The 24,717-nt window shown below is 40.2% G+C and overlaps 1 protein-coding gene across 1 annotated transcript; it reads left to right on the forward strand.

Annotated features, from left to right (window-relative positions):
- The first annotated feature begins 201 nt into the window (after positions 1-201).
- LOC119738770 (histidine ammonia-lyase-like) lies at positions 202-22,507 on the forward strand. The gene is made up of 20 exons (XM_038213723.1): positions 202-885; positions 3,729-3,795; positions 4,816-4,843; positions 5,636-5,710; positions 6,797-6,869; positions 8,310-8,376; positions 10,424-10,587; positions 11,483-11,622; positions 11,989-12,036; positions 12,424-12,475; positions 13,614-13,709; positions 15,279-15,433; positions 15,636-15,716; positions 16,452-16,517; positions 17,408-17,486; positions 18,992-19,078; positions 19,931-20,065; positions 20,538-20,646; positions 21,899-21,968; positions 22,331-22,507. The coding sequence occupies exons 1-20, from the start codon at positions 639-641 to the stop codon at positions 22,454-22,456; spliced, it is 1,965 nt and encodes a 654-aa protein (XP_038069651.1). The 5' UTR covers positions 202-638; the 3' UTR covers positions 22,457-22,507.
- The last annotated feature ends 2,210 nt before the right edge of the window (positions 22,508-24,717 follow it).

Here is a 24,717-nt window from a genome sequence, read left to right on the forward strand (position 1 = left end):
CAATCATCATGAATAATGCGCACTCATTAACCAATCAGGGTCGACAAAGTAGTTCCGCCCACGCCGCGCCTACACAACTCGCGCGTTTTAATTATTTGGTTTACAACGAGTAGTTCGTGATATTAATTTATCTATAGAACATGATCTGTACGTACAAAATTAATTTAAAAGAGGCACGTGCACGTAGTGCAGATTTCGCGCCACGGCACGTCATCATTGTCAATCGTATTATGATAGTACCGCGCATGCGATTAAAAACGAAAACAGTCCGTCGTGCTTATTTGCATGGAGGAATTTGCTCGATTTCTGTGTAATTTGATGTGTTGGAGAAACTTTACTGAAGGACGATTTACCGACAACGACTTTCCACTAAACTTGCGTAGTTTATGTGTGAAAAAAATCAATGTCTGTAAGAAAGAGCATGCAGCTAGATGATACAATCAGTTCGTAAATTTGATTTTGGTGTAGTGCCAATTATTAATGCAAGGTCAACTACAGTGTACGTCACGTACGTTGCGCACGTGCATCGGCTCAGTGGTAGTGCGGCCTAAAAAAATAAAACCCGTAGTGGAATCCAGTTTCGCGCTCAAGTATTTTTGCCAGACTGAATTGGTGAATCCATTTCCACTGGTAGACCGATGCCATCGGAGATGAAGGTGAACATACGCGTCCGTGATGAATGGCTGCTCGTGCCGGTTAAGTCGGGCAAGCTGACGGTGGACTGGCTCGGGAAGCAAGCCCTGTCTCGCTACCGGACCCTCAAGGCTTACGATCAGGAGAAAGAAGATGACGTGCTGGAGGTACGCAAGTCGCCGGGAGGAAGCTTGCTGTTCCCTGCTGACCACATCGAAGATGTCGTGGATGACAATGGATTTGTCTACACCGGTAAAATTGTGTTGCTACAGTACTGGTATTGCTACTGCTAGTATTAAAAAACAAAATGGGGATTTGTCTACCATCCATGTCTACACCGGTAAAATTGTGTTGCTAGGCCTAGGCCTACTGCTAGTATTAAAAAACAAAAATGGGGGAAAGAATTCCAAACCGGTGTCAATCACTTGCGAGTGCATGATATGCACAAACATGACAAACCCTAACTAATTTTGCCAAAACCAAATTTGGCTTTTTATAGGCATGTTATCGCTTTCTGATGCAGGATTTGGCTTGGGGGGGGGGGGGGGGGGGTGCTCACAAATTTTTTATTTTCACATTTTTTCTGGAAGTATTTTTTTTGGGGGGGTGGACCATTTTGATGTTGGTGGCACCATTTACCCCCTATTAGTGTTATTTAACTACTCAAAAATAGGCCACATACATATCACCAAGGTCAAATCGTGGGACTTAAAAAAAATACAAAAAAAAAAAATACACAACCTCTATGGGGGGTGCAAGCCCCCTGAGTGCCCCCCTTGCCCCACCCCTTGGGTGTGCCACTGTTCTGATGGCTGTCACTGCAGGGGAAAATTAGTGATGTCTATAGGCCATGGAATTTTCCCAAAAACGGGGAAAGGAGGTATGGTGGAAAGATTTCCATATACGAAGTTCACTCAACACCCTGTGTACAAACCCTAGTATGAGATTGGACTGAAAAATTCTAAGTGTTTTCTAAGAAAATGCTTGTATTTTCTCACTGCTCAAATTGACTTTGATGACATGAAATTGCTATCTGGGGGCTTGTTAGTCAATACAGAGGAAAATTAGTGAACTTGTATATGGAAATCTTTCCAGTATGGTCAAAATTGTGGCCAAGAATCAAGATAATACTCGACTCCCTTTTTGTACAGGGGGAAGCCATGCGTATCTTGGCCACATAATCATGAGAATTGGGCAAAGCTAAACAAGTGAATTCTTCCAAACATATCCAGGCTCAATATGTAAACAAACGCAGTAGGCCTACGTGTAACCTTAGGGTTCCAAGTGGAAAGGAAAGGGCCAAAAAGATAAAAGCACATTTAGGATCCAATTCTTGGACAAGATTCTATTCAGGCTCCAGTCGCAATATGATTAAGAGCCGTCTTTGCTTTGATGGTAATTTCAAATGATTGATTAATTATACATAGTGCAAAGTACTCATCTACTTGCTAGTCGAAGCTCCAAAGTAAACATGGTATTAAAGAGATGAATGGAAGGTTTGCGGTACCATGTGAATAATAAGCTCATGCTTGGCCTATAATACCGCTTTTGCGTTGTGTGGTCAACGGTTCTGAGAAAACCAGATGTTACTGGAGTAAGTGGGGTTTACCTCTTCAACAAGCTCTTTTGTTCGTTCTCATGCCTCCATGGTTCAATCAATCAATGAAGCAGAAACAGCTTTACAACTGTTAACATTACCGGTAGAGAGCTTGAAATTACTTTCATACCGGCAGTGGTGTGGGGAAACGTGGGTGCATGTATACTGAGGGCAAAGGATTATATATGTTTGGTCAATTCAAGATTTTAAAGAGTGGGGGGGGGGCACTCAGGGGGTTGGACATCTGTTGGGGGGGGGGAGCACCACTGTAAATGGGCAATTCAGCTAGGACAGTGTGTATAGAGTCAATGTGTAAATATCCTCGATGAATATGATAAGTGAGTCCATATTGTCCTGTAGTAACATAATGTGTGTACAGTGGGGATATATACGTGACCTTTATCCATTGCCATTAATCAGTGGAGGAGTTGAGGAGGATTTATACAAGGATTACCAGATGTTCCAAGTGAGCCTTAGTATCTCTAAGAAGAATGCTAAATAATGATCTGATGGTTTCCTTGGGGGGGGGGGGTCAAGACCCAGACCACTATGGCTTAAACTCTCCGTGTTCGATAGGCGCTTGGTTTGTGCTTTAAAAATGTGTTTGTGGAGAGTTACCAAAAGGTAGTTTTGCTATTATGTCCTTACTCTAAAAATTGTAGGGATTTTAATATTGTGAGTGTTTAAAGCAAATTCACACATTGCCCTCATTGCCCCCCCCCCAAAAAAAATACGGTGTTTTATGTACATCTATAGGATGATTATGATGACGTTTATGAAATAAAAGCAGATTGCGACAAAATCATGGTGTTGTCCAGAGACAAGACAATTACAAAATTGCTAAAATTAATAGCCAGTGCACTGCCTGAAGTGTCAGTGTTTAGAGTGGTTTTCTGTAAATGTGGGGGCACTTTTTTTCCCTGTCCCTGTTACATCTGACATCTACGGTTTTATAATTATGACGTACTTCTTAATTGTAGTCATCCTCCAAGAGTGATTGTGAATAGCAAACTACCTACCCAACATATAAAAAATAGTTTTAAGTCATTTTTACTATCTTTGGACATGATGGCAAATATACAAAGTACGATGCTAACAGGTACAGGCAAAATGAGTGATGTGGGGGGGGGGCTTGGTTGTCAATTTTTTGTTTTTTTGTTTGTTAATTTTTTACTCTCAGGATTTGACCGTGGCGATATGTATGTGACCTATTTTCGAGTAGTATAATGGGGGTGTAAGTGGCGCCATCAATGTCAAAATAGTTCCCCCCCCCCCCCCCCCCCCCCGAAAAAATACCCCAAATTTTTTCTGCAGCTAACAATTTTGGTCAAAAGTTTTGAAAACAATTTAACTTCTAAAGAATTTGAAAACAAAAAATTGTGAGCCCTCAAAGCCAAATCCTGGATGCGCCACTGGGCAAAATGTCTCACCTTGGACTCCAAATGTATAGAATTTCCTTTTTTTTTAATTCTGTATTCTTGATTTTGTTTTCCGTCAGTGCTGGAAAGTGAACAGAAGACAGGAGATGCAAGCTGTTCGTCCACTCTTCAGAATGATCTGAATGTGTATCCTTGTTCTTCTTTTGTGTTGAATATTATTCAGGGATTCGTCAGAAGACCCTCTTAACTCTGTATTTAAACCAAAGGGTGTGTGCATGACCTTTGCATTTGCTCCAAGTTTCGTCTGTGAAAAAAAAAAATCTTTTCTGCCTGATTTTTTTTGTTTTTCACAAAAAAATGTCTACAGTGTGTTTTACAGCATGAACCAGTAAGCTGAAAATGACCTAGAATTTGCGACCCACTTGCTATTTCTGGATTGGATTTAGCCATGAAATTATGTGCACCATGGGATTTACAAGTAAATGTTGCATTTGTAAGCAGTTTGTTGAACCAAATCTATGACCACTGCATTATGTGACTAGACACGTGTACACATATACCCCCTCCATGCTAGCCTGCCTTGTGGTCCATATATTACAATTTACCATCTGCCGGAAAATTTGTATGTGGAGCTGTTGAATGCAATGTCTAAAAATAACAAATTCCTTGTTAAAAACAACAAATTCCTTGTTAAATATTAACATATCATCTGTATTCAGTCCTCATTTATATATATGCAGTTATATCAGGTTTTGTTCAAAATTGTATTGTAAACCAAAATTATACAGCACTAACCTTGAGCTGGTTCCATATATAGTTCATTGAATTTTTTCACAGTCCACTGTTTGGAAAATTATGGTGTATTTGTAAGGAACAAAAAATGCTGGGTATTCTTCACCTATTCAAAAGATTTCTTTGGGTTTCCAAAACTGAGCAGGAAAAATTCAATGAATGGGCCGGCCCACTTCCGACTTTTACAATCCAACCGTTCAAAGTTCTTTCTTTTTTAAGTCACTGCTCCACAAATCAACCACAACAATACATGCAAAAAAATTTTGGTATTCTCTGTGAACCTTTACTCCAAGACATGCTTGCCTTGCAGAAAATAGTTGGTTTTTTTGCATTCCCTTAAGTCATTGATTGATGTTCCTGTGGGGGAAGGTTAAAGCATCACTGGTATTTCCTTGACTTAAGTTATTTTCACAGACACCCAACCCACAAGTCTGCGTCAGAGGTAACATCATGATGTCAAATCGGATTGATTTTTATGTGTCCTTGCAAGAATAGATATGCATGCATGGTTAGGGGAGGGGGAGGGGGGGGGGGGGGGGGGGGGGGAGGATGGGGGATGGGGTTGTTCCATGTGAATCACATGTCCATGGTGTTTTCAATACCAAGCTTATTTGAATGGCCTTTGCTCATTTGCATTTCTGAAGTGGAATCCCCCCCCCCCCCCCAAAAAAAATACAAAACAAAAAACTAGAAAAAAAATTGTTACTGTGAGTGTCAAAATGCACTCACATGATATGGAACAACCCCTCCAGCCTCAAAATTTTCCCATCGTCCTCTTTGTCCAAACTCGCATCATCCCCCAAAATCTCAGTCTGTCATTGTTCGCCTTTACTGTTATGAACGATGACCGGTATGTCATGTTTTGTATCTCTTATTCTGGTGGTATGTCTAGCTAACCCCTGCATCATGATAGGTGGATTTCAGCACTTTTTAAGTTAGCATTTTAATAGATTTCAACATGGAGTTTTCAGTGTACTTAATGTTTTTTTTATTATTTACCTCATAAGCCCAGCCCTGTGTCACCAAATGTTGATTGCAACCTAATTTTATTCACATTTATCACAAAGAAATTCTGTTGTTTCGTTTTGGAGAGTGGGGTTCTTTGAAACAAATCAAGAGAGAATTTCCATTCTTACCCAGCCCTAGCATTCCCTAGGGATTCAGCTTACAACTTGAACATCCCCTTCCGAATCTGGAGATGACAACAGCGTATTTATCATGTTCTCCGTTGCAGTACTTGAGCCTGGATGGATGCAGTCTCTCCACGGATGACTTGATGAAACTTGGCGAAGGCAGTTACAACATCAAGGTTAGAGGAAAACAAGTGAATTCCTACAGGAAATCTCAGTTCTACCTTCAATTTCTTTGATCAGTTTTAATAAGGTTTCCGAGAGTAGTAATCAAGTCGGTCGTAAGTCAGATTACGGGGATTGACAATGACAAAGGAATGCTTTTATTCTACTGTCACTGTTGTTAACTGGGTAGCCCATTCAGTGGATTCCACTGGTCTCCCTAGGGGCCCAGTAAAGAGAAGACATTGTGAAGAAGCTCCTTTTTTTTGTTTTGGGAGGAAACCCCCAGAAGAATATTTTGAGGAAAACCCACGGATCACTGGTAGGGACTAGAAACCCAATCCACATTGGCAAGGAAAGCACAGCTATGACAACCTGACCATTGTAACAATGAATATTGACTACTGGGTCGCCCTGTACACTGACATGCGAGTTGCCCTGGTTATCTAACTGGACTGTCCCGTGCTCCATGTCCAAAGATCTGTTGCTTCACCAAGTATTGTTTACAGATATTACTACTGTGCTACGACGTTCCAGCTGCCTTTTGTCCCTATTTTCCCCTGAAAAAGTCTACCCTGGTCCCAACCAGAATTGTGAAGGAGCCATGTTAGATTCCTGCTAGTGTGAAAGTGGGTTCCTGAAATCTTGGAGATTTTAAACAGTGCATGTACTTTGTTAGAAACTTCCCCCACCCAACTACCAACAACGTACTATCCTTCCTATTCTGGATATCCCATTATCATTTTGTTTTCTTTTTTTGCTGACCTCGGCCTTGAAAGAGATGGTGTGAATTTGAACTCCGTGTATGAATTAGTTTATTTTGGGTGTTATGTGTGTGTGTTTACTTTTCAAACTTGGCAAGGACAGTCATCGACGTTTGATTTTCTCAAAATGCCGAACACAAACCAAATACTTTTCTATTCTTCGTTTCCTTTAATGTAATCTGCAATGGCAATGAATGGCATCTAAAATGTGAAGATCTTTTCCAAAAAAAAATGACTTAAAATACCATTTAATATTTTGTTGTTGTAATCTTGAAGGATTTAAAGGTGTTTTGGTTAATTTGACAGCATTTTTAAGAATAGCCTACTTTTCTTTCTCAGCTGACTGACAAAGCTTGGGAGAAAGTCACAAAGGCGAGGGAGCTACTGGAAAAGATTGTGGAAGAAAACAAAGGTGAAATTATAACTTTGTAACTGTCACAAAGATTGTGCATTCTTTGTTTTTTTTTTTCATCAGAAAAAGTTGACCCAAAAATGACAATTAATAAAAAACTGAATGGGCAGATCCAGGGTGGAAAAGGGAATGTTATGCAATATTGCAGCACTTTCAAGATGAGGAAAATAGCTGTCAAATTTGGGAGACGTTTTCTGGGTTCACCATGGGAACTGACCAACTCTAAGAAAAGATGTGTTTCTGAAAAGATCAAGAGCTTTTAACTAGACATTTTATTTGTTCATGTTCTGACAGTGCTTGCCAGAATGCTGGTGATGGTTGGAGTGTACTGACAAAAACATCAAGATACCACCTCTTATTTTGCTTGAAATTACTTACTTTTTAAAGGATGGAATTTGAGATCCATGCCAAGTTGTATGAAGAAATGTAGCATAAGTTTATTTTAGTGATTGTGGAATTTCGCTTTTGTTGCTGCTCATTTTGTATTCTAACAAAGAATTTGGCTTGTCTATATCACCCAGTAATTAAAGTTGCATCCCCATGCTATTTTCATCCGAGTTTCATCCTGAAAAATAGATCATAGTCCTTTTCCAAATTTCTATTTTCCTAGCAATAAATGAGACACTGACTGAAAAAAAATCGGCCCATGTTTAGTTATTGAATCATTGCTTTTCAATTTCAATTTTCTTCGCTGCCAAACGATAATTCCATTCTTGTAGGATAGGCTGGTTCCCGCCCCACAAATCAGTATCAATAATGTATGGACTGGGAGCCAGTCTGCTCGCAAAGGGCATAATCTGTCTGTGTCTGAACGAAACTTTTTTTCATAGAGATCCACAATAGGAATAAAAGAGGTTTTTGGTTGGAATCAAACATTCAGGTTGAAAGTGTATTTAACGCAAATTTATACGCTCTTGTGTGAATTTTTAGCTGCGGAAAGCAGCTCAAGAAATACTAATGTCTCTCTTTCGGTTAGTAACAATTACATGTAGCTTCACCAAATGCCTTTTTGGCAATCAATCACTTTGTCCCTATTAGGCCCTGGCACTGGCAACAACAGTACTTCAGGTCTCCACTGACCAGAGCTACCAATTTATTGCAGTGGTGGAAAATTGGGTCACAAGGTCACTCATTTTGCATTGGGGCTAGCACTGTACTGCACACAAATTTGGCATTCGACATGCTATAAAATGCTCCATGCACTGACGTTCAACAAAATAATGGGAATCCTTTTCAATCAGTTTACATTTGGGCCGCACTTTCCGAGATCATTTCCAGCTTGTTTTAAGGGAAATTTACAATCAGCATACCAAATATACGTGCACTGACATTTCAGTAATTCCCGTTTCCATTTTCAAAAAAAAAAGGCACACACAGACTTTTTCAAGCAAGGAATAATTTATCCAATTATTTTTTTTAACATTTGAATTCTATTTTTAGTTGTTTATGGTGTGACGACAGGCTTTGGGAAGTTTGCTCGCGTGGTCATCCCCCCTGAAAAACTCAAGTAAGTAGATTCATCAAAAGCTGGATTTTACATGAACCACGACAATAGTGTGTGTGTGTGTTTTAGTGTGTGCATAAAATGGGCCTTATTCAAGAGTCGGCCATATTGGATTGAGAGTCGAGGTAAAATCTTGATTTTTGGAACTTGTGTAGTAAGAGAAATGGAAGCAAGTTAATTAATAATTAATTCCAGTCTGCTTCAATGAATAATTTCAAATTTGTAATTAAACGTTCCCTAATGTTTAGAGCCAGATTTTGAAAAATGACAGTAAAATAAGGCAGCATTATGCCTGCATAAATAGTCTGGCGCCATCCCATTCAACAGTTTACAATTAATGAAATACATTCAGGGAACTCAACAAACATGGCCAACTCGTGAATAAGGCCCATTGCTTGACATATTTTTATGCATCACGTACGATTTGGTTGGCTGAAAATGCACAAATTAAACGCAGATGGAAATGCTGATGTAACTATACCATGAAGCAATTTACACAAACCTGCTCGTATTTGGAAAAGGGTGACTCCAAAAACTATGCAACCCTGAAACGTTTGCCTTTTTTCAAAAATGTGATCTGTAAATTTTTAATGTTTTGGATATTAGATTAAAGCTGAGAGTGTTTTCTTTCAAAGACTGGAGAAATCATGAAAACAGCACATTGGGTTGCTGAGAAAATGCCAATTATGTAACACAACTCCTTTTTGGTCCATTCCAATGGCATTACCACAGTTAAACATTCATGTTATTTTAATATGTCTTTCAGTTGTGCAATTTCTTTAATATGTTGACATATTTATGACGCTGAAAAGGTTTAAAATACGACTAAAAAAGATAAGATGGGGGGCCCTACATGTATACCTGTTTAGGTGGAAAATACAAGGTATTTCAATCAAATTCATTTGTACTCTTGTCATATTATGTGCCGTGTTGTTTGTAAGGATTAGGACACAATGCGCTTGCACATACATTTCATAAATAATTAGGTACAATGGACTGGGAGTTGTGTTACATAATTGGCATTTTCTCAGCAACCCAATGTGCTGTTTTCATGATATTTTTAGTATTTGACAGAAAAAAAAAATCTCTCAGCTTTCATCTGATATCCAAAACATAAAAATTCACAGATCACGTTTTTGAAAAAAAGGCAAATGTTTCAGGGTTGCATTTTTTGGGTCACCCTGTACACATGTACGAGAAGGTTTTGTGTAAATTGGTTACTGTGTAGTCTTTGTTATGTAGTTAATGGCATTTTGCCATCATCATTTTCTGTGTTGTATGCATGTGATGGTTTTACCATACCAGTCCCATATAAATTCATATTTACAACCAAAAGAATTTAAGTGTATTTAGCTATAACAAAATATGGGTACAAAACTAGTTTGCCGATGATAATACGTGTATTTACTCTTTTCTCTGTATTATGTGTACACGACAGTCATTTCCAGTTTTTTAATGATATTCGTTGGCTAGGTTGAGTAAACAGGAAAAAAGGCCTTGTGTTTTTGTGAAGATTATTGATTTGTCCTTATTGGAGCATCATACTGTTTGTTTTACGTGTAGAGGCAGCACCAACATTACCTCGAACAGCTGTGGGGTGTGTACATGTATGCTGAAAAAAATTATAATTGAATATGAAACTTTTGGCTCAAAATTCCTGAAAGCCAAAAATGCTTTCTAGTTAAAGAAAGAAAAAAAGGAATTGGACAAATATATGGTTCTCCAGAGGTTCTCCAGAAGTGATGTTTATGTGAAATGGGGGTTATTTTTTATCTTTGTTTATTTATTTATTTATTGAATTTGTTTGTGGGGGGGGAGGGATAGGGCCTTAAAACAAAGTTTACAGTTTCACCATACTCTCTTGTAAGTTTATCTGACTAATTAGGCCTACCTTTGAAACATGATCAGTTTACATTCGGCTCATGACTAAGCAAAGAATTGACAAACTTGTTGCCCCAAAAGTGCACAACTTTATCTGTGCTCATAATAATTCAAATAACAGGGAAAGCAGTGTTGTATATTTGAGACATTCTTTCTCCTTAACACACAGTGAGTTACAGGAGAACCTGATTCGCTCCCATGCGGCCGGGGTGGGCCAACCCCTCAGCCCGGAGCGCACTCGTCGCTTGCTGGCGCTACGCCTCAACGTGATCGCTAAGGGTCATAGTGGTCTGTCCCCAAAGAATCTGAGGAGCATGATTGATGCCTTTAATTGTAAGATTTTGCTCTCATAATAACACTTTTTCTGACCTTTTTTTTTTTTTAATTAAAAAAAATGTGTACAGTATTCGGGTATGTACACACCGTCTTTCATAACATTTCTTTAGATGTCAATTTAGTCAACAGTTTCGTTTTCATCGATCAGCTCTCCATCAATAACTATCAAATATAAATAAACAAACCAAACTCCCAAAGAAATGGCACATTGCCGCGTCACGTTGCTGTTAATAATTTGTTTTGTGACAAAAGTTGTATCTTTATTTGTAAACATTTTATTTCATCTCCCGCTAAAGCCCTGTTCAAAGATTTAAAAATCAGGTTCTCAAATGACAACAGGGCCCACAATAAGACAGACTTGAGGCTGGCTCAGCTGTTAATGAATGCAAATTTATGTTGAGCAAATTTGTCATCAAATACCATCTGGGACAAAACTCAACTCATGTGAATTTGGGCGATTTTGCAGTGCGCCACCAAGAGTTTGCCACGGAGAGTTCATTTATTCCAGTGCATTGTCGGAGATGGTCGTCAAATCCACAGCGCGGAACGTTTGAATTTGTTAGCTTTTCCGGCCAGTAGTTTCGTAAGCATATGATTCAAGTATATGTTTGTTTGCCCTTTTCTTGTTATCAATATGGTGTGTGTTGTAAGGCGGCAGAACGCTACGTCCCAATCCTTAAGTTGTCTACTGATACTTGTTCAAATGGGCCATGTTTTGGCGACCGTAAACTTGAAAAATGATCGACTCTCCATGGCAAACTTTTGGTGGCGCTCTGCATTGTGAATCGCCCAAATTGGTAGCATTAATACCTGCCTAGAGAACAAGCTCTTAAGATACTTAGCTCTTAAGATACTTGATTTTCACTGACTATGTTTTTTCTTGACCTTTTAGCATCCTGCTTGCCCTGGGTTCCAGAGAAAGGCACCGTGGGGGCCAGCGGTGACCTGGCCCCCTTGAGCCACCTAGCCCTGGGTATGATGGGGGAAGGGAAGATGTGGAGTCCGAGAACAGGATGGGCTGATGCTAAGACGGTACAGAAATCAAGTCCTTTTACATATATTTCATTTTTTAGAATATGGAATTGATGGCCTTAATTAGATAAAATAAACATTCCAGATGATATACCTGCTCACCACATAAATGCCTATGTGTGCTTAAATTCTCCTGTATTACCAGTGCCAACAAAATATCCAAAGAACCATTCGTAGAAGACGGAAGTTTTGTCAGATGTATGTAAACGTTTTTGTCCAAGAGTTTTTGCAGTGATAATAATGTGTCAGGAAAATTTGATCCATTGTAAATCCAATTGTCCAACTAGCAATTTACTGATAAAAGTTAAGAATTAAAATAAGTCCTGATGTATTCATTTTGCTATTTTTTTTGTTTATCTGGGGCAGATTTTGAAGATGCATGGGGTGGAACCAGTCGTACTTGGCCCAAAAGAGGTAGGAAGCTTTTCAAATATTTTCTATTAATGACAAAGTCTTTGATAATATTTGCTGTTGATTTACCATAATTAACCAGAACATGTAAGCTTTGAACTAAAAACAGCAAAAGCCTATGATTACTGCAATCATTTGGCACTGAAACTAAAGCCATTAATTATAAGTTGGAAGTTAAACTCGTCCCTGATGTAATTACATTCAGTGTCGTAGTACTCGTAATTGGTACTCGTACTCGAGTACTACTCGAGTACTTGAATGTCAAAGTACTCTTACTCGAAATGACGGTACACGTACTCGGGCAGCAAAGTGCTCGTACTCGACATGTCGAAATTGTGCTCGATCATCATTACATTTTATGCGGATTATTATTGTGATCTCTCTCGACAGGGTATAGCTTTGATCAATGGAACACAGCTGATAACAGCACTCGGAACCGAAGGTAAATTTAAATTTTCTGAAATGAAATCATGTAAACATCACTTGATCATTTATCAAGTTTTACCGTCTTTCATTTGGACATTTGGATTATGATTACCAACTTCAGTGTCGTATGTGTTTTGAAGCTAATTTCAAAATTGTTGAGTAGTAAAGTAAACGTAAGTCTGTCACGAGCCAATGTGACCCATCTGGCCGGCATTTATCTCCAGTTTCAGTAGCATAAAACAACTGAGAATATTTCTACTCCCATGCTAGTCTATCACAGGTTACCCCCCAGCTAATGCTGGTACCCATTTATACTCCTGGGTGGAGAGAGGCAAGTGGGGGTGAGGTGGCTTGCCCAATGACACAACATATGGCCAGTAGCTGTTATTGAACCCCTGACCCTCTGATCATGAGTCACGAGCCTTAACCACTAGGCCACACTCCCCCCTAAATTTTTTTTGAGTAGAACTCAAGAAACTATCTGTAGTGTGTGACAGTCCAGGTTACACCCCCCTTTCCCTTAGCCCTACCCAAGAACCCTCACTGTTTTTAAGAGTCTGTAGACTGACCAGTCTGTAATACATTCTTTGATTTTACAGCTGCCAATAATAATAATAATAATAATAATAATTTAAATTTATAATGCGCCTTTTGCATATAAATGATCAAAAGCGCATTACAGAATCAACAGTAAATGTAAAGTACATCATAGTGAATAAAGAGACAGAAAGATTACGGTATTATACATGTATAAAGTCATGTCACCGCGCCAGTGCCCAAACCGCAGTATGGGGATACGTCTGTCTCGCCAACAGGGAGAATATATTACTTAAGCCTAACCCTGCTGACATCGGTGATGTCTCGATCTTTCCCGGAGACAGACGCCTCTAACCCTACCTACGAATTAATTAAGCATCTAGCTACCCGGCACGGTGACGCTAGAAATAAGACTAAGATGCATTAAAACCCTTAAAAATTAATTAATTAAGGGGAGGTCTTTTGGGGGGTGGGGAGGGATTACCCCAATTTTTTTATTTTTTGGGGGGGGGGGGAGGTGTTACCCCAATTGTATCTGTTCAGTTAGTGTTGTATATTTTTTACAACATTAAATGTTTGTAAGATAAGTGGTATGGAACTACTACCTTTGCTTTCAGCTGTTGAGCGTGCCGCAGCTATCGCACGTCAGGCCGACGTGGTTGCCGCTCTGACCCTGGATGTCCTGAAGGGAACTAACTCTGCGTTTGAAAGTCGTAAGTTCTTTCCTTTAGCCCTAACTCCAGAGGCGATTTTTCATATAAACTTCCTAGAATTCTCCACTCCTTTGTACTCGAACTTACAAGGTGGCATAAAGTCCTGTGTACAGTTAAAGTGGCTGGACCTTAACTTCCTGAATACCGGTACTTCAGGCCAGAAAAACATATTGCGCGTATAAAGAAGCCCGACTCACCTGGATTTTTGCAGCCAGATTGCTGACTCCAAACTTTTTAGTGCCACACAACTTATTTTGAAAATAAAAAAAGTCTTCTCTATGCGAGATTTTGTGTGTGTTTTAATGGGTTTATTAAACAACAAAAGAGTTACTTAAACCGGAAAATATACAAAGTACGTATAAAAGACCGACAGACAAACATATAAAACTTACAGAATGAAATTGTTTTCCTACATGCAAACCTGGATAATTTTTAGGGTAGTTCCGTAACCTCCTTTCGATTTGAAATGATCTCAAAGGAAACAGTTTAATTACCACTCACAGCAACTCAAGTAAACAGCCCCCCCCCCCCCCCAAAAGAACATTTTGGTCAATTGATCAGAGATGCCACTTTTCCGGTTTTAAGCGGAATTCCGGTTTTTTAAAAAAATTTCACAAAATTCTGTTTTTTCCGGCGATCAAATTAACCAGAAAAAGAGAAGAAAAACTGTGGAAATGCGTTGATTTTTACCTCGATTTAGTACATTTAGGCGCACGCATGGCACAACGTTGTTCGTTGAAGTAGTCTTAAAAACAGTCTTTGTGTATGTTGTTGCCGAACCTGCATGCGATACAAGCGGCCAACGTACTTAATTGCACGCAGCATACAACGGCGCCTCGCGCGTGCTTCACTGCGTGCGGGCGTGTTGTGTGCTAAGCACACGTAGCATTCAGCCTGGAAATCAAGTCTATCATTTCAGCTATCGGTGGTTTCCGATCGCAGTGATATATGTGAATACAAAAAATGCGGGTAACAACCATGTTTTCGTTGAGCGCATCGCGTAGTGCAAGGATCATGTACACCGACAGCAGTGTTGTGGAATCATGCATGTTTCGTGTCGAATATTACGTTGGAAATTCGGGTAGGCAGAATAAATATTAGGAATATGGAAAAAGTCAAAGTGATTGAATGAACCGACCGCTTTAAAGGCCATAGAAGCAAAATTTAAAAATAAACAGAACTTGGCTTGGCTACAAGATAAAGATGACAACGGGGACTTTGTGTCGGACACGGAGTGGCTTTTTCACACACAAAAAAGTCCGGTTTTTCAAGCAGCCGTTCCGTTTTTTTTTTCAAGCAGACCCAGTTCCGTTTTTTTCAAGCAGACCCTGTGGCATCTCTGATTGATTTTTACGGCTTATTTACTAGGTTTCATGTAAATATAGTTAAATATAGCAAAGTTGTGAAAACTGAAGATTGGTGAGTGACTCCAAGCATCACATTTATGAATATTGCAAAACAAACTTTTTGCCTGTATCTGCAAAGCTTTATTTTTGACTAACACCACTTTCCAGAGGGCGCTTTTTAATCAACAATCATGTCTTTTGCATCTCTCTTAACCCGATGTAGACATCCACGCAGCCAGACCCCATAAAGGTCAGATGAAAGTGGCCAGCAACCTGCGGTCTCTCCTGGCCTCAGACGTCCATCCCTCAGAAATTTCCGAGAGCCATCGATTTTGTGACCGTGTGCAAGACGCCTACACCTTGCGCTGCTGCCCACAGGTAGAGAGAGTTTAATGACGTGCATATGTGGGTCATTCTGTGATTCACTAAATTTGGTGTCCGTTTTTTCCTGTCAGAAAGAAAAATGCATAAAACTGTATTGTGAATGCCACTTGCACGTCGTCTTTATCTTTCTGTCAATGTCTGATGTCACTTGAATTTGAACATTGGGTTGAAAAAACACTTCCCTTTTCCATCTCAGGTTCACGGTATCGTCAATGACACCATTGAATTTGTGAAAGGCATCTTGACGACCGAGCTGAACAGTGCAACAGACAACCCGGTATCCTTACAAATAAAGATTCAATTAGCCCCTTAAGGACGGGGTGTAATGGGGACATTCCTCCACACATAGAGCAAGTGGCCCGCATGACTGCACAGCCTTTGTGTGGTAGCGGGACTGCACAAAAGCAGCAGCTGTGGAACTACCCACTAGCTGTGTGCCACGGCATACCACAGCTGGCAACTGCATTCCAATGAGGATTAGCGGCCGCGGCCATGACCTCTTCCCGTACGCATGGGGTTAGGCTATCAGCTTCGGTCCAAAAATTGGGCCACCGGTATCAAATGATCGAAAGGAGCAGTGTTCATAGCAATATTTGGCAAGGTATACACATCTAGAACTTGAAAATGTGTGATAGCTTTGTAGTGTGAACGTTGGCAGTGTTTTGGGTGTTATCACATTTAAATTTTTTCGTTTTCACAATGGCCGCCAATATGCTTGAACTGGATTAATTATAATGGTAACAAACATGTTTTGGCTGCCATTTTTTTTTTTAAAGTGATAGCACCCAAAAAGCTGCCACTGCTGCAATGCTATCACATATTTTCCAACTACAGGGATGTATACCTTGCCAAAAATCACAATGACCATTATTCCCCTCCTTTGATACCGACCAAACCCCCAGGCTGATGGCCTAAATGTTTTGTTTCCAGACTCTATCAATTTTTTACGAATATATTTTCCATGAGACAAATGAAATTTGGCTGTTGTTCCTTGACTTGACCTGTTTACCAGATGGTTTTTGCCGATCGTCAAGAGACAATTTCTGGTGGCAACTTTCATGGGGAGTACCCTGCCAAGGTTTGTCCCGTTTTCTGTTAAATCCACCTGCTCAGACCATATTTTCCTCATTTTACGTACTAATAATAATACAAGCGCACAGAGTTTTTGTACATGTTCCAATGCCCTAGACGATACACATACAGAAACACACACTTACAACGAGCACAATTGCGTGCACAAACCTTGTGGTATAAAGTTGAGCACATTATGTAAGTACAGAAAAGGTTTCATATATGAGTAAAAGATTTGGTGCTTTTTATAACACCTCAGTAACCAGCAACTAGAAGTAAATTGACTGTAATGGCCACAAATGGTCAGCACTTTCAACCAATTTTTAGAGACACAAAAGCAGGTGTTTTTTTGTGTGGAAATCTGAACATACTGTTAAAATACAGAGCTTTCCAAAAGGTACCAATGTATTGTAACCAATTTAATGTAAGTTCAGTTCAGGGTCACATTTGTAACGAGAGTTTGGTCTTATCACCAGTGCAACAATCGTCGGGTCAATCCGGGGTAGCATGATCAGGCCGATGACATCAAGCCCTGCAGTTCTAGGCCACAGTCTTGAAGAATCAATTATCACATAAATTTGGAAGCGAAGCGTGCGCCAGACTTGAAGCTAAAAAGTCATGAAGCTCAGCGAGAAACAGGCATTTGGCGAAAATATTGCTAAAACAATTCAGGTCCCCCCCCCCAGCCCTTTTAGGGTTAAAGAAACTTGACTTTGAAACAATATGAATAGTGATATATTCAGTCATGATAACTTGTAACTCCAGTTTGTGTTTGTGGGATTGGTTTTTTTTTTTGGGGGGGGGGTGGGGGTCCACCAATCTCTCACTTGTGTTTCCAAAGCTCATAAAATCGTTTCAAATTTATTAATGATATTGATTGGTCTGTCATTCTAACAGGTGCTGGACTATCTCGCTATCGGTGTCCACGAGCTGGCATGCATCAGCGAACGCCGAACTGAAAGACTTGTTAATCCATGTATGTTGATTGTAGGTCAACCCTTTCCCATAAAGGTCATGTGCCAGCCGTAACTGAGAGGTCAGGGGTCACGTAAACTGAATGTCAAAGGTCAAGAGTCTGCTGGCCAGATTCACAAAACAGAAAAGCAAGTCCGGCTCTTCCAGCATATAGTGCATCATGAGAAGAATCTAACATCCATTTGTAGACGTTTCCAGACCGTCAGTATTTGTTTCTCACTAGGTGACAAGGACGTTTCTGTGGATGTGCACAATTCTAAGTCAGATATTCATTCTGGGACTAACGTTTGTTTTTGTTGATGATCGAGGTGTCCAATGCGTTGGTGTGTGTACCACACATACACTACGAAGGACATACGAACCAAGGCGGGACAATACTAGCATGCAAGAAGTCAACAGCGAGTGAAGTTGAAAAGTGGAGTCTTAGAGGCAAACGCTTCAGGGGGAACTGCGTTGTTATCCCAGATTAACACTTTACATCATTTTTATCTGATATTTTAAGATGAAAAAGTGCAGATTGTTTTATTAGAGGACAGACTCCCTGTTAAGAGATGCCCCACCACTATAGACAAAGCCAGGCACATTGACACTGTTCACTCACGGTGGTCCCCGCGGTAATGGCGAAAGAATTTGTATTGAGTAGTCGTCCTGAAGCAGTTGATTTGTATAGTGTGTCTCAAAAAAAATATAATGGAATGTCAGACGTAGAATATGTGTCCAACATGGATAATGTAGATATGGTTTGAAAGATACGCATTTTTACTTTAAGATGAGACATCAAACGTTCAAATCTGAAAATTCTTGACAGAGTTATGAGTAATGTTCCAAGAGAGGTCAAATTGACCATGGGACCAAGTTTTCAATTTTAGGCATTGGGACAAAGGTAGCCTGATTGCCTCTGTGTGGATAATTGCCTGGCCTACAAAAATGTGTTTAGCTATCAGTTTGTAAACATGTTTACATGCTGAACATTTTTAGCATGAGGTGATAGCAAGAAAGTGTTTAGAGCTGTGTTTACTTGCCAAACCCATTTTTTTGTAGGCCAGGCAAATATCCACACACAGGCAATTAGGCTACCTTTGTCCCAATGCCTAAAATTGAAAACTTGGTCCCATGGTCAATTTGACCTCTTTTGGAAAATGACTCATAACTCTGTCAAAAATTATCAGATTTGGATGTTTGATGTCTTATTTTAAAGTGGAAAGGCGTATCTTTCAAACCATACCTGTACTATCTATGTTGGTTACACATTCTACGTCTGGCATTCTGTTATATTTTGTTTAAATTTTTTTTAGACACACTGTACAATGTCTGGCACAATGCTTCCACCATTACTGGGTAACACAAAGACTGTGAACTCTGTGCCTGGATATTTGGTCTGTAATTTACAGTCTGCAATTCAGGGTAAAAAAAGTTCTAAGGAAATATTGTCTGTCAATTTGAAACAAATAATCCCTGCAAGGAGTGGCTGTAATTAACTGCTGGTTTTTGTTTTGTTTTATGTAGCCCTGAGTGAACTACCAGCGTTTCTGGTGAATGATGGAGGAAACAATTCTGGCTTCATGATAGCTCACTGCACAGCAGCTGCACTAGGTAAAACACACACAAAAAACAGCATAGGATCACTATTCATCATTCCTGCATAAAATAAGGAGGTTGAGGGTTCTAGGTCCACTTAAGGAAGCCTATAATTTTTTTTTTTTAAACACATTCTCTCTAGCAGCACTGAGTATACAGTGCTTTGAAATTTTGTCAGTAAAAGGCAAACCAAATGTTAACCACTAACCACGCCAGGATTATTTTTGGCCAAAAAAACCCCACACTTTAAAAAAACAAAAACAAGATGTGTCGACCAAATTTTAAAATTAAGTCAAACACCACAAATACTGACTCTTGAGAGTCAGTTGTACAATATGTGTATGATACTTTCCACCGTAACTATTTTGCAACACTCTGAGGCCCTGCAACAACAGAACAGCGGCCCAGTGCAAGTTCAAAACACGATGTGTACAAAACTAATGGGAACCACTGACGTGTATATACGTCCACCACCAGAGACCCGGTGAAAGCTTGACGATTTAACCCGTCACCAGTCCCTGCGAATATGCATTGCCAGATTGTGTTTACATGTCTTCTGGGCCCAATTTCATAGAGCTGCTTAAGCAGAAAATTTGCCTAAGCACAAAAAAACATTGCTTAGTAAAATTAGGTTACCGGCCAAAACTCCATGTGATGTACATTGCTTGTGACTGGTATTTAGCTGTTGTTTACTTAGCATAACAATTGCATGGAGTTTTGGCCGGTAACCTGATTTTATTAAGCAAGACGTGTTTGTGCTTAAGCAAATTTTGTGCTTAAGCAGCTCTATGAAATTGGCCCCTGGTGTTAACTTATTAAAAAAAACCTGAAATATTTTCAAATTCCTACTTTCCATTCTCTGTGTAGTTTCCGAGAACAAGGTGCTGACTCACCCGGCGTCCGTGGACTCGCTTCCCACGAGCGCCAACCAAGAGGATCACGTCAGCATGGGAGGATTCTCAGCCAGAAAATGTCTGACCGTGGTGGAGCATGTCGAGCAAGGTTGATGATTTTTTTCAAAACTTTTCTTTTAACATCAAAACACTTCAATCTTCTGTCTAGTGTCATGCTAAGACTAATTTAAGACTTGAAGATTTTCCAACATATGTGATGCGATCAAGCTACATGAGTCGTTTGTCAACCCTGGTCGAAATTTTTTTTTATTACAGATTTGAAAAGAGCACCATCTCAGCATTACTGCTGTGAAAACCGCATGATGATACCATCTTTAGTTAAAAAATTATGGAAGTCGGAACACCAAGAGATGTGATGAAGCGATGTGATGAAGTGGCCCTTATTTTGGCCTGTATCTCCAAATGAAAATTCCAGACAAATGACTCAGAATAGCTTGATTGCATCACATATATCCCACATAATTTTTTGTTACTTTTAGAAAGAGAGTTTGTTTTTAATTATCAAACAGCAACCCAATATAAATATTTCAACTTTATTTAACCATTCCTTCTGTATTCAGTACTGGCCATTGAGTTGTTGGCAGCGTGCCAAGGCATCGAGTTCCTTCGTCCGCTGAAGACTACGGCTCCACTGGAGGAAGTCTACAAACTTGTCCGCTCAGTCGTGGCGTGAGTCGTTCATTTCTCATCTTGTAGTCCCAATATTTGTGCAGTCTTTTTCATAGGGGGAGTGTGGCCTAGTGGTAAGGGTTTGTGACTCGTGGTCAGGGGTTCGAATCCAGCTGCTGGTCATATGTCGTGTCCTTGGGCAAGCCACTTCACCCCCACTTGCCTCTCTCCACCCAGGAGTATAAATGGGTGCCGGCATTAGCTGGGGAGTGTGGCCTAGCGGTTAGGGTTCGTGAATCATGATCAGGGGGTCAGGGGTTCCAATCCAGCCGCTGGACATTATGTTATGTCCTTGGGCAAGCCACTTCACCTCCTTTGCCTCTCTCCACCCAGGAGTAAAAATGGGTGCCGGCATTAGCTGGGGAGTGTGGCCTAGCGGTTAGGGTTCGTGAATCATGATCAGGGGGTCAGGGGTTCCAATCCAGCCGCTGGACATTATGTTATGTCCTTGGGCAAGCCACTTCACCTCCTTTGCCTCTCTCCACCCAGGAGTATAAATGGGTACCGGCATTAATAATAATAATAATAATGGATATTTATAAAGCGCACGTATCCACCAGGACTGGTGCTCAAGGCGCTACATCATTATTACCCCTGCTCATTGGGCACATAAAACATTCCAAATACCATCTCAGCTCCCTGGGAGTATACAGCTCGATGCAGCCTGTTAGGCGCAAGGAAGCTAATTCAATCACAATAACCATCTATGCCCTCACAGGTACCCATTTACTCCTGGGTGGAGAGAAGCAATGAGTGACAAAGTGCCTTGCCCAAGGGCACACGCACCATGACCCCGCCAGGACTCGAACCCACAACCTGCAGCTTTACCCGCAGACCACGAATCAGTGCCCTTAACCACGAGGCCACAGTACTCCCCAGCATTAGCTAGGGAGTAAACTGCGATGGACTAGCATCCCATCCAGGGGGAATAGAAATATTCTCAGTCGTTTTAATGCTACTGAAACCGGAGATAAACGCCGGTCTGATGGGCCACATTGGCTTGTGAGTGACATACTTTTACATAGGAAACTGTGACACTGTATGTCAAATTAAGCATTCAGTCTTTGGTTGACCGACTCGCATGAGCTATGGCAGGACATTTTGCATGCAGGCAATAAGTTGGTCATTCATTGACGCAGACTGCATAAAAAAAATTGTGTGCACAACAAATATGGGCGTATTTATGCATGAGTCATGCAGGCCATATCAGTTTCAGTATTGTGATTTTTGTTTTTCACCATTTAATGCACAGACCGTGGGATAAGGATCGCTACATGGCCCCCGACATTGAGGCAGCTACTAAACTACTACAAGAAGAGAAGGTAATGTTCCATTTGCCCAAAAGAATTATTTACTGCTCTTATTACAAAGAGCAGTACACATTTGTAAAACAAATAATGAATGTTTACACTCATGCAATGGAAAGAATAATTTGCCATAAAAGATGCAATGTTCCATTCCACTCGGCTTCGCCTTGTGGAATGGAACATTCCGTCTGTCACCTCATGAAATTATTCCAACCATTCCACTCACAAACAGTCATTATTTGTACACTAGTAAGCTAATAGAGCAGAGAATTGTGCTGATCTTAAACTGTTGCACATGCCACACATGCAGTCAGAAAGAAGGCAATGAATGACGCATTCTCTACATTCTCTGCTTTTGTCGGAATTTCATGTTGCAGGTATGGAAAGTGGTCAAGCCATACATGGACAACTATCACACAGAGCATCTGAAGGGAGCTAGGCCCATCTCCCCTACAGGCAGTTCCTTGGGAAACAGCCCTGTAAAGCGCAAGCGCATGAAGTAAAAAGAACACCGACGGTTACAAAAATGGTGGCCAAGAGCACTCTAGTACTACTACAAAAACAAGTTGATCAAATTAGGTTTTGCCCTTCACCGACGTTTAAACACTGTATACTCAGTGTGGTACCTCCCGAGTGAAAGTTGGAAAAAATCACTCGGGTGGGACTCGAACCCACGACCTCCTGCTTTCTAGTGCAGATGTCTTACCACTCGACCACTGAGCTAACGGGATCGGTTGGCTGGTTCGAATCTGATGTACATGTACATAGCAGCGGGTATCGCATAAACTATTATAAGATGAAACAAGTTGGTGATATTTTTCTCCCCATACTTAAACTTTGTAGCAGTGTAGCATTGTTTAAGCACACGTTATTCCCCACGTAAGTGTGCAGTGTGTGAGCATGCGCACTGAAGTTGAAGTGCGAACGACTCTAGTCAAACTATTGTCATGTCACGTCAACGACCGTCAGAAAATGGCGGTCGCACAATTATTCAACACTTGTTGTTTCTCTTTATTAACACAAATAATAGTGATTGTGTATAGTTTAGGACATCTTACATTATCGCCAATATTATTGTACAATGGTGACAAAAGTGACATAATCATATTAAAACTAACATGGAAAATTGTGAAATGAAAATGAAAGCGCTCACAGACACAGTTTCGTTCTTCTGCGGTGCATAGTGGGCAGCTAGTGTTTATGTCTTTAGCGGCTAGATACTATCAATCACGGACCCAAATGCCGAACGCCCTGACCATCATCCATGACTGTCGCGGGGCAAGCATATCGCAGGTCAACCTGAGGTCAGCCTGAATGAACTCTTCATTTATAACATCTGTTGCTGGTTTGCTGTAGCTTGATAGAATTCGATGTAAATTGCAAATTCTTTCAATTGTGTAGAACAGTTGATCCGTGTGTACTGTAATAAGAAGGTCTGCACATTTAGATGAAATTGCTTTTTGGTGGGGTTTTTTTTTTGATCGATCATTGCACGGGACGTTAGTTCTCCCTAGAAAATGAATATGGTAATATATCATGTGGTGAGGTTTATTTTAATAAAATTTAGGTCAGAAATAGTCGGGAAAAAAGAGGTGCATTGAACATTAGGTTTAAAAAAATCGACAACAATTTTTCCATCAAAATGCATTTGCCTCTAGCTCATCTGCAAAAGCTTCTACTGAAATAACTTGCCTATTTTTTGCCTCAAATACTTTACTTTTTCATAACATGCACAAGTCTTCTTTCAGATATCACACATCTATTTTCAATGTACTCCACACGTCTGAAATTATACTTACCGAATATGTGGTTTTCAAGTTACAAAACGTTTAACATTTCTAAAGGTGTTTTGCTAGATTTAAGTTTGTTGAAAGTACACTAAGATGTTCCCTTGCCATGGATAGCAGAAGTACTGATAATAATATGTGACATGGTGTATCGAAATCGGGCACTTTTGGGCAAGAAGTCAATTTTGAGTTATTGCAATATTAGTAAAATATAGACCTTGCTCTTTCAAACGCCGCATTGGTTTTTGAAATTGAAAATTCCAAAGTTATTCAAAAATTTTAAATCGGACTGTTCGAAATGTCACGCTTATTTAACAAGCAGCAGGGTAGGAAAACAGCAAGTATTGGATTGCTTCCGTTTGTCGGACATTTGTGTACAACATCTATTCTGGTGATTAGAATGTCTTGTGGAAATTTTCTTTCTTCTAGTTTGCGCAAAATGTCTGCTGTGTTGCGGACATATGTGGGTTGTGCGGTTACTATAGGAAGAAGGAAATAATTTATGTTTTCCAAAATGTTTGCCGTAGGGCTTGTACATCTGCATAATGAACCACTCAGACTATCTACAAGGGTGCAGACCAGTAAATCGGTCTGAAATTGCCTACACCGGCCAAATCACGATTTGCATGCCCTCAAAATCTTCAGTATTTGAGCATGCTGTGGGCCATGAACTTGAGGGTTTGTAAAAAATATGGGTGGAAGCCGTGCACAGGACTGGGAGCTTGCAGTTCTGTGTAATTTGGATGTAATTTGGACCCTAAAAGCGCTCTATTTTGCAATGGAGTGTAGGCATCGTTTTTCAAAATGGCGATGGGCTTCAGGACTATTTTCAGGGGTGATCATCTTCAGATGGAAATTTCTCCTAAAAGTCATCAGTTGACCCCCCGAAAATTGAAAAGAAAATGAAAGATGATGAAATAAGCTTTAATTTGATGTGTGTCTCGAACACCTTGGAGAGTTGTGAGTATTTTTCCCGA

This window comes from Patiria miniata, unplaced genomic scaffold, assembly GCF_015706575.1.
Source record: "Patiria miniata isolate m_02_andy unplaced genomic scaffold, ASM1570657v1 HiC_scaffold_3, whole genome shotgun sequence".
NCBI classification, from domain to species: Eukaryota; Metazoa; Echinodermata; class Asteroidea; order Valvatida; family Asterinidae; genus Patiria; species Patiria miniata.

Bases quoted from the DNA above. Each gene is read 5' to 3' on its own strand.
- LOC119738770 (XM_038213723.1), top strand. From the start codon at position 639: ATGCCATCGGAGATGAAGGTGAACATACGCGTCCGTGATGAATGGCTG. The intron at 4,844-5,635 runs GTAACATCATGA...TCTCCGTTGCAG, and splicing joins CCCACAAGTCTGCGTCAGAG to TACTTGAGCCTGGATGGATG. The intron at 20,066-20,537 runs GTTGATGATTTT...TTCTGTATTCAG, and splicing joins GGTGGAGCATGTCGAGCAAG to TACTGGCCATTGAGTTGTTG.